The sequence below is a fragment of the Mesocricetus auratus genome, unplaced genomic scaffold, assembly GCF_017639785.1.
Source record: "Mesocricetus auratus isolate SY011 unplaced genomic scaffold, BCM_Maur_2.0 Super-Scaffold_100047, whole genome shotgun sequence".
Lineage (NCBI taxonomy): Eukaryota > Metazoa > Chordata > Mammalia > Rodentia > Cricetidae > Mesocricetus > Mesocricetus auratus.
Genome location: NW_024429224.1, coordinates 1,095,116 through 1,108,407, shown reverse-complemented (window position 1 = coordinate 1,108,407; position 13,292 = coordinate 1,095,116). Strand labels below are relative to the sequence as shown.

Genomic DNA, 13,292 nt, shown 5'->3' with positions numbered 1-13,292 from the left:
AAGCTTGGCTGGAAGTCAGGTGTGGGATAGGCCCAGACTGTGGAGTAGCTGGCTTCATGTGGGGAAGGTTCTGTGCCATCACCGACTGGGACTTTGTCATCTGCCTCTTACAGTTACAGTGGAAGTATCGGCTCAAAGGCAGGAGCACTTGCTTCCATACACGTGAGACCCCCAGAGCTCCTAGTTCCTAAGCTGTGTAGTTTACAGTCTAGCCAAACCTGCCAATTCTTGAGGCATTCGGGAGAAAGGGACACACCTTGAGTGAAGGGACTTGGGGGCCAGGGTCCCCTACCTAGCCTGCTTTCACCTCCCCAACTCCCAGTAAGTCCCACTGGTCAGCAACCTCAGAGAAGAGACTGTGGCTCCTGGTCCTTGGCTTTTGCAATTAGGTGTAACCAAGGGTGACAGAGAAGCCAGGCACCTCCCCATCCCCCAAGCTCTCTAACACTGGCCAGAGCCCAACCTGGGCGTCAATGATCTTCTGTTTGGAGTCTACAGCCGCCTGCATCTCAGCATGATCCTTCTTCAGCTCCTCTTCCACAGACATCAACCTGTGACCAGAGACAGGGGAGTCAGGTGCGCCAGCAGGACCACTGTCCCGTCACACGGCTCCCCACCTCCAGCTCTGCTCCCTGTCCCAACGCACTTCCACGACACAAGGAATGCTGCGTGCGTCACAGGGTCTGTAGCGGGGAATACCATGAAGGCCCTGGAAGGCTCTAGACCCTCTTGCATCACATTTATTGAGACAGTGTGGGCCGTGTGAAGGCTCAGACCACAGGAACACCACACCAGGCCTACAACTGCAGACTGTACAGCTCGTACCCAGGGATGTGGCAGTCCCCTGGGATCAGGGTGACAGGGAATTCAGCAGCGTTGAGGTGGAGAGCTACAGGACAGAGATGAACCCTACTAATGCTACCCTGCAAGCAGGTAAGCAAACAGTAGGCAGGGCAGGGTTGTGAGACAGCCACAACCCCAGGAACAGCTCCTCCCAGACAGATTCTGGAAAAGATGGGCCACTTGGGGGCACCGTGGAGAATTCTGGGAAGGTATCTGTATACATGATACAGTCAAATGAGGCCAAGTCTGAAGGTCTTCAGGTCCCACCCTAGCAAAGCTCCAAAGTGAACCTGCGAGGATCCAGCTGACGCCTGGCAGTATCACTGTATCTCAGAACAAATCCTACACAAGTAATTACAGGCACACAACCTCTACCACCAGTCTGTGTAAAATTCCCACCAAAGCTGCTGAGGATACAGAGCTGTAAGGAAATGAACTCTGTAACCAGGAGGAAAATCAGAGGAGAAAGGACTTGGGATGTCAGATGGCAGACTAGTAGGTAATGCCATTAAGACAGTCACTATGTAGATGTTCCACGGCCTAGAGGAGATTTAAACCACAACAGAACTTCAGAGCTGAAAACTCCATACTCCAAGCGGAAAGGGCTGACAGCAGGTGCTGTGGAAACACAGGCCTCACAGGAGTCTCTCAAGCTGGGCCTGGGGTCCCTGGCCTGAACTTCCAGCTACCTGGGAGATGGAGGCAAGAGGAGCATGGCAAGTTCAAGACCTGCCTGGGCTGTAGAGCACGCTCAAGGAGACTGCTGAGAGCTTGTCTCAAGGAAAGAGGTTGGGGTGTCTCAGTGGCAGAGAACTGCGGAGCCTGAACAAGGCCCTGGGTTCCGTCCCCACCCAGTCATATAAAAATGCATATAAAACAAACGCAGGAACAATGGGAAGAGGACACCGAGGCGCTGTACCATCTGCTCAGTGGATATGAACCCTTGTCTCTCTTACAAAGGATCTGAATTCAGTTCCCAGCCCCACATGCCAGCTCAGGAGATCCCACACCTTCATCTGACTTCCTTAGGTACCTACCAGACGTAGGAAGCATGGAGGCAAACCTGTACAGATAAAATAAAATTAAAATGGGGGGGGCTGGGGGCTTAGTGGGGGCAGGAGGCTGGGGTTCAGCTGGGCGGTAGAGAGCCTGCCGAGCAAGCACAAGACCCTGGATTTGGGACTCAGCTCTTGGGGACAGGGAGAGAAAGGAAATCATGAAGTATAATAAAATGGAAGACAGCATGGAATAGAACACTACCTGTGAGGGCAGGTGCAGCAGCCACAGAGAAGGGAACAGGAAGCAGGACCATATATATACAGATCTAAGAATAGCAACCCCAAGAAACACAAAGAAAACCAAACAAGGCATGCTACAGTCAGACTGAAAAATCAAATTGTTGACAACATTTAATGAAAAAAATATTGGGTCAGGTGCTTCAAGGATAAAAACACTGCCATACAAGCTTAATGAGCTAAATCTCCAGACCCCACAGTGGACTGTTCTCTGATCCCCACATGACACACAGACATCACACCTGTACACACCCATCCACTTACACCCACACCATATATACCTACATACATACCCCCATACACACCTACACACACATACACAAACCTACACATACCCACATTCACACCCTCCCACACACAGTGACACAAATGTGACACACACATACATATATGCCCCTCCCCCAAAGTAAATAAATGCTTTAAATTTTTGGTGTTAAGGATCCACTCTAGAGCCTGTGCATGCCAGGCAAGCAACCCAACAACGAGCATAGTTCTAGCCCGAGAGAGGTACCTTTGAAGCAGCTGGAGAAAAAGGACTATTTAGAAGGCAGGGCTGGGTTACAAAAGCCACTGCCTCCCCTTCTGTAAACCTTCACATGGCATAGCTCTGCCGTAACAGCAGCTCAAACAAAGCAGCCATATCATGTGGGCTTTGAAGCCTGGCACACTTAGTATCTGCGCTTTGAGGAAAAATTGTCAATGAATACCCAAAGCATCAGGGAGATACAGCATGGAAGCCAACAGAGGAGAGGTGCTATGGAATAAAAGATACAGTCCAAGAAAGGCAAGAAGAAAGAAAAAGATGCTAATGTTACAAACAGAAACCAGCCAGAGGTAACAGGCTTAAAAATAATTACATTAAAAGTAAATGGCTTAAACACTCCAATTCAAATGCAGAAATCGTTAGATAGTAAACAGATCCAACAGGAATCTGTAAAACAAACTTCATGCACAAAGACAGTGTTACAGTCTGGAAGTTTGCGTTCACACCCAAAAGTGTACACAGAAAATTAACCCTATGATATCAACAGCTGTCCTCTGAGAAGGGATTGGGTCATGAGGTATTTTTGCCTTCATGAGCAGCGTTAGTGCCCTGGAGGGAGTTTGCCTCTTAAGGACAGAGCACCAAGGTATCAGCTATGAAGGAGAGCTAGACTAAATCTGCAGACACCTTGATCTTGGACATGGCAACTTTTACAATTGTGAGCAGTATATTCCTCTTGTGTATAATCACACAGAGGAGGTATTTTGTTATAGAAGTGCAAATGGACTGGAAAATGGTTTGAAAATACACAGGACAGAAAATGATACACCATACTAACACCAGTCAAAGAAAGTTACAGTGGTTACAATAGAAACATGATGGAAAAGATTGTAAGTAGAAAGGTCAGTTTGGTCAGGCGGTGGTTGCACACGGCTTTAATTCCAGCACTTGGGAGGCAGAGGCAGGTGATCTCTTAATTCAAGGCCAGCCTAGTCTACCGAACTACTGTTAGGACAGCCAAGGGCTATGCAAAGAAATCCTGTCTCAAAAAACAAGCACACAACAACAAATGTCAGATTGTGCCTGATGTTGGTGGCGCATGCCTTTAATCCCAGCAATTGGGAGGCAGAGGCAGGAGGATCTCTGTGAGTTCAAGGCCAGCCTGGTCTACAGAGTTAGTGCCAGGATAGGTTACAAAGCTACACAGAGAAACCCTGTCTTGAAAAAAAAAAAGTCAGATTGTTATTATAATATAGCAATCCTAAAAGAACAACACCCAAGACTAAAAGTGTCAATAAAGCAAAAAACAACAGAAATAAAACAGAATCATGATCAGACAGTCCAACACCGATTTCTCAGAAACAGATAGACTACAAGGAAGTAGGCAAAAAGAGCAGCAGGGCTATATCAGCGCCAACTGTCCTCATGATGCTTACACTCACAGGCCCAGGGAAGGAAAAATGGCTGGGTAACCAGGGCAGCCAAGAGCAGAGTGGGATGGGAAGTAGTTAGCAGGGTAGCCACCTATCATGGGCAGATGGCTGACCCGGGAAGGCTTTATGCTGTGGACAAAGCAGAAGGTTGAGGGGAGCCCCTGCCTCCTTCGCACCTGCTCAGCCCAAATGATCAGGCTAGAAGCCAGCACTCCTGACACCTGGTGTTACTGAGAGGTAGGTAGGATGCCCTAGGACCGGGATGCAGAGGGTGGCCTAGGTGCTACACTACCTGTGTGCAGACACCAATGACAGACAGCTCACTACCCTGTCCCTGAGCAGAGACGGAGGGAAGAAAGCTAGCTACAGGAACCAACTGACCTCAGAAAGTCTTCAGACAAGCTAGGCTCTAGGGAACCAGCAGGCCCCAAGCTGGCACAGCCACCCCTCAAACTGTTCCCTACCACAGGGCCACCCTCACACACCCAGTGTGCTGCCCTTCCTTACTGCAGCTTCCGAAGTGTCTTGCTTAGCATCTCAAATCCTCCCAGAGCTCCGTACAGGTATCCCAGGCCCTCAAGCCTCACCCCTGCTCTGTGCTCCCTCCTGTCTCTCGGAGGCCTCTGTGGGCCGGGGGAGGCCACCTCACCTGCTGATGATGCCTTTCATCTGGATGTCCTTGTCCTCCTGCTGCCTCCGCAGTCGCTCCTCCCCTTCTTCCAGCCGCGCCTGGTACTCCAGAACCAGCTTCTGCGTCGTCTCCTCCTGGCACTTGAACAGGGTCTCGTATTCCTCCAGCTTCTTGGTGGAGATCCGCAGCTTGTCTTGCAGCACTGCTAGGTCCTGTGAGAAGGGCAGCAAGCCAGGGGCCAGCACCCGGGGCAGAGAGCGCGGCCTCATCAGCTTTTAGAAAGCAGGGCTGGGGCAATGCTCCTGCATGGTAGGGACAACTCCAGCAGGAAAGAGCCATCCCAGTGACTGTGATGACACTCAAGCCTGTAGCTGCCCAAAGTCTGTCCCCTCCTCTCTCTTCCAGTCAGGAGCAAGGTGAGGATTCAAGCCAAGTCTCAAAGAGTGAAGGTATAACTTGGAACTTTCACTTTTAAACGTCTTTTTAAATTTTTTAATGCATGAGAGTTTTGCCTGTTTGTAGATATATGCATCACTTGCATGCCTGGGGAGTTTAGAAGACAGTGTCAGATCCCCTGGAACTGGAGTTCCAGATGGCTCTTAGCCACCTATAGGTGCTGGGAACTGAACCGGAGTCCTCTGTAAGAACAAGGACTTTTAACCACTGAGCCCTCTCTCCAGTCCTGAGACATAGGAGGGACAGTGAGGCTCAGACAAGTCCCAAGTGGTCAACAAGATGAAATCCCAGCCTCCCAACCTCTACCTGGCCAGACCATCACAGGGACGGGATGACAGGGCAGGCAGGAGAGGACAAGGAGCAAGGGAAGCAAAACAAGGTATAGTGGAATCTCCAGATGTGATCCAGCCTCTGGGGAGAAGGGAGGAGGCAGGAGTCTGCAGGGAGGCCAGGCCTCCTTGCTCTCCTAACCATGCCTCTGGGAGCACCGTGTCCCATATCCCCAGGTTCCTTTCACATACTGGGGAAAGCAGGGAGCAGTGAAGGGGGGTTACAGGTAGCAAATGCAGCATGGAGATGGACTCCCTTTAAGTGTGTGGGGAGACAGAGAACACTGCCACCCTGAATAAGCGGCCCCTGAACATGAGGCTGCAACAGGCTGTCCTAGGATTCCAGGGCCGAGGGTACTCAATACCAAGAGAATCTGGCTGTGTCTTACTCGGGTTCCCCTGTCTACCTGGAGTTTGGTATCCAGGGAAAGGTAAGGCCCACCCATGGATCCAGGGCGGCTGCCATGACTCCTAAAGACTTGGGAAAGTAGCCTAAGCACACTATATCTAGCTCCAGAAATGCTAGATATATGGTGGGGTGCGATCTGAAACTTCTAGAGCTTATTTTCCCTGGCACATCCCACTGGCAATGTAGCCTTACCCCTCATCTTGGTAACTGATCCTCCTCCCCAAGCCCTAGGCAGACCTAAACGCAGGGGAAGGAGCCTGTGTGGCCGGCTCTCCTGGCAGTCACAGACCCCTGCCTTGGCTCCTCATTCCCAAGATTCCCCAAGAGTCTCTAGCAGTCTCTGGCATTTTGTTGTCATGTCTCAGCTCCTTAAGTGCCCGGGAGCAAGGGGCCTCTTCACGTCCCGACCCCTGTCCCAAGACTGCACACAGCCTCCTCAGGTAGCTGATGTGCAGCCTGTACTGGAAACCTTAGGCCCAAGCTAAGTTCCTGCTGCTTTTCTCCCATTTTTATGACTCAGTCTCCACAGGGTGGGGGAGACGAGGACTGGCCGTGACAGGAGCAAGCCGCTCCGCTAAGGCTCCCTGGAGACCCCACCCCATACTAGTGGAGGCAGCCCACCCTCCACCCAACCCAGCTTTACCTTTTCTGCTTGGCTGAGCTCCTCCTTACTCCTTAGCCTATCCCTGTGGGGGGGATCTGGGCCCAGGCCCTCGTCTTCTAACAACTGCGCGTTCATGGTCAAGAGCCACGCGGCTGTGCGGTCCAGGGCATTGGGGCTCACAGGTGAAGGGCCCTACAATGAAACACAGCTGTGAGGGGCTGTGGAAAGGCAGAGATGGTGGGGCAGGGACAGTCACTAGGGAGCCACAGGTGGGAAGGGAGAGGACTTAGTTGCCTGAGTGCTTTCGCAAGGACATCAACCTTCTAGACAGTAGCCAGGTGAGCTCAGAGCGCTGTATTCTGCTACTAGCAGGTGCTGTGGCTGCCTGGCTGAGGGGTAGTGAATCCACTGAACACTAACCTGCCTTGCTGAAGCCCTTGGGGAGGGGATGGGCCACCCCCAGGAGCTATGTCCAGGGGTAGGTTCAGCCTGTGAGTGCTTCAGGAAGAGTGGCCAGGTAGACTTAGGGTTTGGGCAAGAACTTTACTAGGCATGAACAAGAGAATAGAAACACTCCCTATTTCCTGACCCAGCCTATCCCTGTGGAACTGGTAAAGGAGCCTTGAATCCCGAGTGCCAGAGACAGGAGTGCAGATGGTGGGCCAGCGGATGTGGCAGGACACAGTCCCGTCAGCATGGGATGACAGCGGGGTGCAGGGAGGTGGGATGAGCAGCAAGAGCATGGCCCGGGGACTCTGGGTGCAGCAGGAGGCCCACCCCAGTGCTGACCTCTGACCTGCTTGTGCATGGCACGGGGACTCTGGGTGCAGCAAGAGGCCCACCCCAGTGCTGACCTCTGACCTGCTTGTGCACGGCACGGGGACTCTGGGTGCAGCAGGAGGCCCACCCCAGTGCTGACCTGCTTGTGCACGGCACGGGGCTTCAGCTCTGGGCTGTCTCCCTTGGAGGAGGAAGACTGTTGCCGCAGCCGGGTGCCAGGGCCGGCCCAGTCAGGTGATGCTGACGCCAGGGTTCCACTTGAAGGTCGTGGGTACTGTAGGGTGCTCAGCAAGGTAGGAGGTGTTCTGCCCCGGGGGGCAGGAGGTGGTGGTGGCGGCGGTGGCGGCGGCTGATCAATCCTTCGCTGGGGACCAGCACTGTTTTGCCTTGGCACTGTGGGCTGCCCACCCTTCTCAGTCAGTGACATCTGCCGCCGCGCCAGCTCACCGGGCCGCCTCACCAGCTCTTCGGCAGTAGTGCTGAAACTTCCCAGTTTGGCAGCGGCTGCCAACTCTTCACTATTGCTGTGAGAGCTCAGGGAGCTGTGGCCCTCAGAGCCTGAGTCACCAAGGCCACGGGGTGACAGCGGCAGGCCAGCCGCCATCTGGTAGACAGGATTCTGGAAGGAGAGTGGGGCCAGCAACTGGGGCCGGCCCGGCGCACCCTCAGAGGTGCCCGGTGTGGTTGGTGTTGGCACTGCCCGCCGCACGGTGGCCAACCCTGCCAGGCTCACTGGGGTTGCCCGGGCTGGCCACCCAGCCACCAGCTGAGCTGCAGGCACCTGCCCATCAGTAGGAAGGGCATCAGGGCCCACTGGGGAACCTGCCTCCCCATCCAGTGTGCGGGCGTCCTGGAGGTCCACCATGGACAGGCTCTTGCTGCCGTTGGCCATCTGCAGGTCAGGCTCATTGGCTTCTGAGTAGCTCGAGCTGCGGGCAGGTGAGGGCTGGACCCCGGAGGACCTTGTGACAAAAAACAAGTCCTTGTTTTCGGGGGTTGGAGACGGTAACCGGGTGAAATCTATCAGACTGCAGGGAGAGAAGGGGAAAAGAACCGTGAGTCCAGCATCGTGGGTCCAAACCAACAGCGCCACCACCTGCTGGGCCTGGCAGCATGAGCCAGGGCTGTGGACATGGCTGGGTGCCGTGGCAGGAGGGTCACTGGTGAGGTGTCTGTTCTGACAAAACTTTTCTTTAGAGACAAGCCCTGCTAGTTTTAGGCCAGGCTGCTGGGCAGGACTTTTCCCTGAAGGTACATCTTGGGACAATGGCTGCTGGGGTTTGGAAGTGCTCAGTTAAACCGGAGCCCACAGGTTGGGAACACCATTTTCAAACACTCCTTCTGCCTCCCCTCCTGTTCCTAGTCAGCCTAGTAACTCCAATGGGGGCCTAGTGAAACATCCTCTGCCCCGTCTCCTGATGCCACTCTTTTTGAGTGGCAGGCGGGGGCTGCCATTCCTGGCAAAAACAGGGTATCAGCAGAGTTGTCAAGGGCATGAGACAGGAAGGCAAGTCTGAATCTGCACAGCAGGCCACAGCTTCCCTCACTCTACCAAGGTCTGACTGCTTCCTCACTCCAGCCCTGTCTGCAGCTTCACCCTGGACCCTCCCCAGACACCAAGCACAGGCGTGGTGGACACGTAGGAATGCAAAGCAAAGAGTCAGTGAGCAGTAGGGACGAGGGAGTCTTGTTTGGCCAAAAGCAGCTGGACTACAGACCCTTAGAGCCCCAGTGCTGGGGACAGGACTACAAAAGCGCAGCAGACCAAGCAAGAGAAAATACAAGTCTGGGCAGCACGCGCATGCCCAGGGCAAGTCTCCCTGGCACCCACATGCCAGGCTGCTGTCACCTGAACTCCAGTCCAGCCCAGAGACTTTCCCTCGTTTGGCAGGCTGAGGGCAGAGCCCCGAGGTCAGGCCTCTTCAAGCCACCCACTAGGCGTCTCTCAAGGTCTCCACTTGCTTCTGAGCTAAGGCTGCCGCTAGCCCAGAATGAGTCTCCTGCTGCTTTGCCACCCCAGCCCTCCTCACGACTGCTCCCATGCCTTGGCAAGGAGTGGGGCACAGTCTGACCAACTCCACACTTCTTAGCAAAGCACTCGGTCTGACTTAACAGCCCCTCTACTCTACTCATTGAGGGTCACAGAGTAACTGTGTCCAGAGCTCAGTGCAGCTGGGACTAGGGACCTCAAAGTCAATTTTCTAAAGTCCTAGAAATACAAGAATGGATGTTCACTCTGTCTGTCTGTCTGTCTGTCTGTCTGTCTGTCTGTCCGTCTGTCCGTCCGTCCGTCCGTCCGTCCATCCATCCATCCATCCATCCATCCATCCATCCATCCATCCATCCATAGACAGGGTCTCTCTACATAGTTCTGGGCAGTCCTAGAATTCATTCTGTAGATCAGGCTGGCCTCAAACTCACAGTGATCCACTAGCCTCTGCCTCCCAAGTACTGGTATTAAAGGTGGGCACCCGCACACCCTGCAGAAGGCGTTTTTAACAAGCACAGGTCCTGTGGAAACATCTCAGGGAATCAGTCAGTAATTATCCCTAAACACAGGCTTTCTCAGCTCTCTGCTTGTGATCAACCTCGAACCTAAGAATGTCTTTCCCAGAGGCAGAAACACATCTTTTCCAAAAAGCACACATGTTCTACTAGCGTCACCGAGCTCCTCTGAGAAGCCTGCTCTGATTTATCCCAAATGTAGCTCATCCCTTGAGCTTGCCCCACTCACTCTGGGTCTCGTTAGGCTAGTTGTAAGTGCTTGCTTGTATGGGCATCATTCTTTTCTCTAACACCACAGCTGGCCTGTGTCCAGTCTACACGCACACCCCGCCCCACCCCGCCCCACCCCACCCAGCAGCTCTTACCCAGAGAGGTCGTTCTCAATCACCATCTTCTGCAGCCCAGCTGAGATGCTGCTGCTGCCAGAGCCTGGTGTGGAGGCCAGGTCACTGGTGCCAGGGAGCTGCCCACTGCCGGGAGTGCTCAGTGCTGTGTGAACATCCCTCAGGATACGAGGCAAGGGTCCCAGTTTAGACACAATGCTCTGCAAAAAATGGAAAAAGGCAATTTTCACTTATTGGAACCACAGAAATGCAGAGCCCTGCTCCTTACCAGACAGACGCAGCAAGTCTGGAAAGGTGCTGCAACTCTGCCTTGTTATCGTCCCCTGACTGGCTTGGCATCTCTCACTCTACACTGTCTTACCCAAGAGGCATGTGTGGTAGCCCCTCAGACTACCTACTTCATCAGGGGGTGGACCTGGCCTCTCTACACCTGCACCTGTAGATACAAGCCAGATACAGAACAGACACAGGGTGCTAGCCCAAGAAAGGAGGTTCTGGGCCCTTCAGAACCTCCTTGTCATGGCTGAGCTGAAAGGAGAGGACACTACCATTGCAGTGGAAAGCCATGAATGTAAGATGGCGCAATCCTGAGCCAGGTGGTGGTGGCGCACACCTTTAATCCCAGACCTCGGGAGGCAGAGGCAATGGATCTCTGTGAGTTCGAGGCCAGCCTGGTCTACAAAGCTACATAGAGAAACGCTGTCTTGACCCACACCCCCAAAGAAGAAGAGCCTTCAATCCCTAGGGCAAAGAGGTAGAGATTCGTGTCACACCCTATCGCTTTTGTGACAAAATGGACCATTTTGTGTACTATCTGCCTGGTTCTAACCCACAGGACAGTGACCAGCACACTGGCTCAGGACTGGAAGGAGGGAGGAAGCCATGAGCAAAACAGCAAGAGTGACAGTCCATCCGGGGTCCATCCGGGAGGACGGGGAGGCTAGCGGCATTCTCACTACAGGAGACTGCTGCTCCAAAAGGTCGAAGCTGGAGCTGAACAGCGATGTAGGAGCACACCAAAGAGCGGATGAGGGCACACCCGTGGACAGTAAGTTCTCTCTTGAAACAACTGCAAACCAGAGATCCGCATGTGCTCTGCCTGCCCGTGAAAACACGTCTATGAGACAGCACAGCAGAGTACACAGCAATCACCACTAGAGATGGGTCAAGAGGCCTGGGCTCAGTAATCATTACCTTTGTAAAGTGATCCCTGGAGCTCTGGAAAGTATGGCAGTTAAGAAGTGGGTCCTGGCAGGCTCAACAGGGGCTGCACCCACTGGGGTAATCAATGGGACTGCAGGAGGGCTGCTTGGGCCATGTGACTGAAGCAATGTCAGGCACTAATCTTGTCTATGACAGCCAATGGCAACTACAAAAAGCTTTTCTTTCCTGAGTCAGGGACCACACTCAGGGCCTTGTGCATGCTACATCAGCACCTACCACTCAACTATCCCTTGCTCTACAGGGGTTCCCAAATTCCAACTGACATGTGGAGGGACATGATCTTCAGAGCACCCTTTCTTTCTCAGTGACTATGAAACCAAGAGTAAAGGCATTTCAGCAGAGCAGCTAAGTCAGACCCATGTCTCATACCACCAACATAAGGACTAAGTATTCATATATGGTACTTGCCCACCAGAGCTGAGCACACAGAAGACCCCAACCCGGCTCTGCCCAGTGCTGGGGAGCAAACGTGGCACTCATCCAGAGATTCCTGCTATAGAGGGTACCCTACAAGCTATGTCACGCAGTGAGCCCTCCAACCTGGAGGTACACCATCTAGCCCCGGCAATAGGCACCTGCTCCAGCTGGCTGACAGCCTCCCAGAGTAGGGAGTGCAGGCTGGAGAGCTCCCGGCCCAGGTCTATGTAGCCCTCGAAGCCCGCCGTGTTGGAGAGGGTCTCAGGGTTGGAAATCTCCAGTAGGAAGCGCTGCATGTTAGTCCACTCGTGCTCCAGGAACTGGTTCATGAATGACATGTACTCCTCCTTGCTGCCAAACCTGGACACAAAGGGCAGCCAAGGTGAGTGTCCCTTATCTAAGTCAGGTCCCATCTCCCTCCCCATCATGGCTGCTGTCATTCAAGACTGAGTCACCAGGGCCCTCTTCCCAAGGCCAAGACCATTCTATCCTTTTCAGGAACTAAAGTCACTAGAATGTTCTGTGTTCCCTCTACATATTACCCCCTTATGGGCCCCTGCCTTCAGAAAGATCTGAAAGCCTGGTACATAGGTAATTCCCAGATTACCCCTGGCCCACGTATCTATGGAGCTTCTGGAGTCATTAGGGACATCCCAAACCTAGGGCCCTCATCCAGAATTCCCTATCTCAAGTGGAGACACCATGTCCACTGGACAACAAGCCAGAGGCTTGGCAGTTGTAAACTCCCTTCCATCTTCACCTCCAAATGACAAGGCCTGCTGTCACCTAATGTCCTTAGCAGCCATGGCCTCTTTGCTCCAGTCACAGCCTTTTCAGGGTCCAAAAGAGGAAAGGGCCACGCCTCTGCAATGCGGCCTTTGGGTGCCTGCAGCCTTCTGAGTCGTTTCCTGTCTCTCCTAGCTTTGCCTTGATACCCTCCACTCATCTGGGGCCATGCCCTTACCATCATGCCAGCCTCTGCTGCTCAGCGAGCTGAATGACTGGCCTTCCCATCTTTCCTCCCTACGGCCAAGGGTCCTCCCGAGACTCTGGCACATGTCCTGGTCTCCATTCTTCTATCTCCTGCACATCTTCCTGGCTGGCATGCTACGCTCCAGGCCTGGGGCCAGAGCTGACTCATCTCTGTACAGTCGGGGCCCAGCACAAACAGCCCTGGAAAAAGGCTCAGTCTACAACCGGGGACTGATGGCAAGATCACCCAGCCCTGCCACCTACACTCTCTAAAAAGGCAGCCCAGGGGGCTGCAGAGCTGGCTCAGAGGTTGAAAGCATATGCTGCTCTTGCAGAGGACCCAGGTTCAATTCCCAGCACCCACATGGTGGTTCACAGCCATCCCTAACCCAGTTCCACGGGAGCTGATGCCCTCTTCTGACCTTCACAGGAACCAAGCATTTTATGTGGTGCAGAGACATATACATGCAGGCAAAATGCTCACACATAAAACAAAACAAATAAATCTAACTTAAAAAAAAAAAAAGAATGCAGCCCAAAGCACCAGAAGTGCTTTACAGGCAGTC

The 13,292-nt window shown here is 53.3% G+C and overlaps 1 protein-coding gene across 14 annotated transcripts in view; it reads right to left on the bottom strand.

Annotated features, from left to right (window-relative positions):
• The window catches only part of LOC101834130 (DAB2 interacting protein), a 172,840-nt gene that overhangs the window by 2,939 nt on the left and 156,609 nt on the right, over window positions 1–13,292 (bottom strand). For 12 of the 14 annotated variants that reach the window (XM_013122020.3, XM_013122023.3, XM_013122021.3 and 9 more), the window contains 6 exons: window positions 11,913–12,114; window positions 10,135–10,313; window positions 7,404–8,292; window positions 6,524–6,676; window positions 4,705–4,898; window positions 464–551 (listed from right to left, as the gene is read on the bottom strand). In XM_013122020.3, coding sequence (XP_012977474.1) covers window positions 464–551; window positions 4,705–4,898; window positions 6,524–6,676; window positions 7,404–8,292; window positions 10,135–10,313; window positions 11,913–12,114 — 1,705 coding nt within the window. The remainder of the gene's footprint in view (window positions 1–463; window positions 552–4,704; window positions 4,899–6,523; window positions 6,677–7,403; window positions 8,293–10,134; window positions 10,314–11,912; window positions 12,115–13,292) is intronic. The other 2 variants (XM_013122019.3, XM_013122022.3) reach the window with 2 other exon arrangements.